The sequence below is a fragment of the Apaloderma vittatum genome, unplaced genomic scaffold, assembly GCF_000703405.1.
Source record: "Apaloderma vittatum isolate BGI_N311 unplaced genomic scaffold, ASM70340v1 scaffold9887, whole genome shotgun sequence".
NCBI classification, from domain to species: Eukaryota; Metazoa; Chordata; class Aves; order Trogoniformes; family Trogonidae; genus Apaloderma; species Apaloderma vittatum.
Genome location: NW_009724525.1, coordinates 9,255 through 14,005, shown reverse-complemented (window position 1 = coordinate 14,005; position 4,751 = coordinate 9,255). Strand labels below are relative to the sequence as shown.

At 42.3% G+C, this 4,751-nt stretch overlaps 1 protein-coding gene across 1 annotated transcript; it reads left to right on the top strand.

The window, feature by feature from the left end:
* Positions 1 to 188: 188 nt before the first annotated feature.
* On the top strand, positions 189 to 4,502 carry CTSL (cathepsin L). Its single transcript, XM_009872534.1, has 6 exons — positions 189 to 309; positions 391 to 546; positions 900 to 1,124; positions 2,637 to 2,805; positions 3,177 to 3,294; positions 4,094 to 4,502. Exons 1-6 carry the CDS (start codon positions 232 to 234, stop codon positions 4,191 to 4,193), a joined length of 846 nt encoding a protein of 281 aa, XP_009870836.1. The 5' UTR covers positions 189 to 231; the 3' UTR covers positions 4,194 to 4,502.
* The last annotated feature ends 249 nt before the right edge of the window (positions 4,503 to 4,751 follow it).

The window sequence follows — 4,751 nt, the reverse complement described above, 5'->3', positions numbered from 1 at the left end:
GGTTGTACCGTGCTCGGTGTTTCTGTTACGAAGGTGCCCGAAATAAATCTCTGAAAAGGCATCCAGGCTTCCCGTTCGAGTTGTCTGAGCTTGCCCAAATAGACGAGCCGTAACAAAGCACGTCCCTGTGCAAGGGGACTCCGTTCGAGCTGCCCCCTTGAAGTGTGTTGTTTTCTGGCCCCTCAGAGAGAGGAAAGCTGGCGGAGAGTGGTGTGGGAGAAGAACCTGAAAATGATTGAGCTCCATAATCTGGATCACACGTTAGGAAAACACAGCTACAAGTTGGGAATGAATCAGTTCGGTGACATGGTAGGTACAGAGGCGTGAAAGTATAGTTCTGAGCTGCAGTGGGTAAAAAGACGGTGACTTCATGTTTTGAATTCTCTTCAGACAACTGAGGAGTTCAAACAGCTGATGAATGGCTATGCACACAAGAAGTCAGAAAGGAAATACAGAGGATCCCAGTTTCTTGAGCCCAGCTTTCTGGAAGCACCGAGATCAGTAGACTGGAGGGAGAAGGGATATGTTACTCCAGTTAAAGACCAGGTATTCTCTTGTGGTGGATTTTTAACCAGTTATGTGGGTCTAGTTTCCTGAATGCTGCCTTTGCTTCCATGGAGGAAAAACACTGGACTCTTTTGATGCGGCCTAGTGCAAGCTTACAAAACTGAAGTGCTGTTTTGATAAAACTGCTGTACCCCTTGGGATTTTTTAGGAGTTCAGCAGAAATGTCTAAAACCTGAAAATGCCATAGTATCTTCACTTGTATGTGCTAGGAGTGTGAAACTAAAGTTGGTGATGTGACTCCTGTGTTTTTTTATGCTTAGATCAGTGGTAAGGGAACAATAATTGCCTAATCTGTCCGGATTTGTAACTTGTGATCTCATTTCTTGCTTCAGGGTCAGTGTGGTTCTTGCTGGGCTTTCAGCACAACGGGAGCTCTTGAAGGGCAGCACTTCAGAAAAACTGGCAAACTTGTTTCGCTGAGTGAACAGAACCTGGTGGACTGCTCTCGCCCGGAAGGGAATCAAGGCTGCAATGGCGGTCTCATGGACCAGGCTTTCCAGTATGTGCAAGATAATGGGGGAATTGATTCAGAGGAATCATACCCATACACTGCAAAGGTAACTGTAATAGCTGAATTTGTGTTGCAAGTGTCACATCTTTTGTGTGGATGAACTATGTTGGGAAGCTCATACCTAGAAAGGAAAATGTTTAAGTAGTAATAAGTACATCTGTTCTTCCTGTTGCATCTTTCCTAGGAAAACTAGAATGACTGCTAGACCCAGTAGGAATCACATACTTAACTGATCTTTGAGGTCATGATCTTACCAGACCAGCTGCAAAAACTAGAGCAAATATTTTTATTCCTCCCCCTCATTGCTGCCTTCCTATTGAATGTCATGCCTTATCTTGGCTGACACACCAAACCAGGACCCAGCCCTTGACAACAGTGCAGCTTAGGCAGAGGTGCAAGTTAGCTTCCTATAACTGAGCTATTACAGAGTTCCTACCTGTAGACCAGCTAATTCTTGCAGTTAGTGTGATTCGTTTCTTAACAATAGTTTTTGCGCATGCCTCAAGCTTTACTTGTGGACAAAATATGCATAAATGCAGATGATGGCCAAATTTGTAAAATACCTCTAATGATGTACTAAGACATGAGAGGGTGAAAGAGCAGTAGTAAATTGCTATCACTTGAGAGCTTTTGAGTTCTGCTCGTTATAGAGTATCTTTCCTTGGAGCTTACTTGGCCTTGACTGAATGTGAAATAGCAATGCTATTTCTTGTGAGCAAAATAAAAGCCTTTGGATTTGGTTTCCTGTTCACAGGCATCCCTGTAATGTCGATTTTTTTTTTTTTTTTCCTAATCTTGGCTTTTCCAGAGACCCCAGTTGGTTATAGGATGTGCCTAACTTGCTGAGTACAAAAAGTAAGCCACTGAGGTGTACTCTGTGTTCCTTTAGTTGGGGAAAGGCAACTTAAGTACTAATCTTATCATGCAGGTAAGGGATGGATGTGCTTATTTCAATCCATTTCAGTTTCACGTGGCCCGACTTGCAGACTAGGCCTCTCTCCTGAGGTAAATGCCTGTGGCACAAACAGTTTGGGGCTTCAGTGTAAGGAAAGATACTGCAAAGAGGCAGCACAAAATAAGTGAATACTAAATGTTAGGCCACGTGATGGAAATGACTAACTTCCAAATCATGCTGTACAGTTTTTCAAACTATGACAGAGTGAAATTGTGGATTTTAAGTGCTTGCTCTATGAGCAGCTTGTGGATTGCTTTGTAATTAATGAATATTTGGCTGTCTTCCATTGCCTGTTAATGCATTCTGGGCTTCTTTCCTCCCTGAAAAAGAGATTTGTCCTGCCCACTAGAGAAGGCAGGATTCTAGGATGTGATGGTCATTTGCATCCCGGTAAATCTTTCTTTTTGACCCCCACTGCCCTTTGGTTGTTCAGTACCTTTGAGAAATTCCCTCTCCCTTTGCTCTTCTCTCACAGCACTGCTCAAGCAATTGGATCCTCTTCACTCCCTTGTTTTCAAGGCAGAAAAGTCACAGAATGTCTGGTAGTTCCTTGCTCACCTGTGTGAAGTGGAAAATGTAATAACTAGGGCTTTCTTTATTTAGGATGATGAAGACTGTCGCTACAGGGCGGAATACAGTGCTGCTAATGACACTGGCTTTATTGACATCCCTCAAGGACGTGAACGAGCTCTCATGAAAGCAGTAGCGTCTGTGGGTCCGGTGTCTGTTGCTATTGATGCAGGCCACTCTTCATTCCAGTTCTATCAGTCAGGTAGGGATTTGTTAGCAACTTGAATGAAGACACCAAGTATTCAAAAAGAAAGTTATTTGTTACCCTTCAGTTGTAACAAGTGGAAAAAAAACCCCACCTCTAACTCCCAATTATGTGTCCTATGTCCTGTGGCATATAGGACATAACTGGGAGTCCTTTTAATTCTAGTTCAGGTTCTCCACCTTTTGTACTTCTCTTGGATATGTGTGTACTTGTCCCTCAGTTGCTGGTGTGATATGCTTTACTTAGGGCTCCTTTCACTGCCTCTCAGGAGGCTGTGCAACGTTTAATTTGAAATGCACAAAGCTTCTGGTGAGGGGAGGGGTTTCCTGAACATGACCTTGTTCACATGTGAGCTTGTGCCTCCACAGGTATCTACTATGAACCAGACTGCAGCAGTGAAGATCTGGACCATGGTGTTCTGGTTGTAGGTTATGGCTTTGAAGGGGAAGATGTAGATGGGAAGAAATACTGGATTGTTAAGAACAGGTAAGATTTCTCTCTGCTTTGTATACCCTTTGGGCCTAGGTGAGAAGGAAAGGTAGTTTGTTCACTTGTGGGAAATGGTGAGACAACAGTACTAAAATGTGTGTGGAAAATGTGGAGACTGCTCTCAGACTGTGTTGTATGACAAAAGTAAAAACTTTTTGACTCGTGTTGCTGGCATCCTACTAAGGTAGGCCCAAAGCAGCAGCCTCATTCTGTGTTTTCAGTTGAGCTCAGTACTGTGACATCCCATGAAGTAAATACTAAAGGGGTGGTGCAGGAGGACACCAGGTTGTGGAGGTGTAATGGATTATTTTTTGAAACAGAGCACTGCTCACTTTGTGTGAAATATGGTAACACTTGTACTTCAAAGATGGAGTTAGCCCCTAAGTTGGAGGCAAGACAGTAAAATAATGCTGAAGGGCACATCACATGAGTTTTATCTCATGTTCTCAGCGTTACTGGGGCACCTCCCTCAAATGCTACTTACAGTCTCAGTCTTCCCTCAAAGTTGGCTGGGAGTGGTGTCTGAGCCTCAGGCACTTGTACTTCAGGACTGCACACCAAGGTGTGCACTACCTAGTGATAGTATGGCTGCAGCCTTTATTTCTGTGAGCTTGGGGGTCCCTCTTCTGTGATGTATGTTTAATTGCTGGAAAGCACTTTAGTTTGGCTGCAGTTGTCTTGATTTTTTTCTTCAAATGTGGAGGGCAGCACTTTTCCATTTAAACACTTTGGGGGGGAGGCGGGGTAAGTAAGTCTCTTGTGAGTATGAAAACAAATCTTCTACTTCTATTTTCAGCTGGGGTGAGAAGTGGGGTGATAAAGGATATATCTACATGGCCAAGGACAGGAAGAACCACTGTGGAATAGCAACAGCTGCTAGCTATCCACTTGTATAATTTGAAGACTGAACATTTCAGTGAAAGAGGGGATTTAAACTAAATGACCAAACCCATGTTCAACACATGTGGTAGACTTGTATCCTTCAAAAGTCAACTTGATTTTTTTAAACTTTTGAAGTATGTTTTACATGTTGGTGACATGCCACTTGTTTTAAATTAATGTAAATGTTGGTATGTAAACAGCTTGTAATATTGCTGCCTTTTGACTGCTTAATCTAATAGATTCTTCTTTTTTTTTTTTTTTTAATTGCAATATGCCCAAAAGTTTACTTTTTAAATAAACACTTAAATTTCAGTATGTACAGATGACTTGGCTTTTTGGTCTGTTTTCTTCATTTGAGATTTCTATCAAACAGGCATCCTAAATCGTGTTATTAACTGATGCCTATATACTTGCCCCTTTTCATCAGTTACTAAAATGCAGCCTTATCTGGGAATGGCAAACAGCTGTTACAAAGTGGAGTGTGGCATTTGTGACAACGTATTTAAAATGGGAAGTGGAAAAATGTCTTGACCACAAAAAAGTGACTGAAAATCTGACTCTCATTCTTTGAT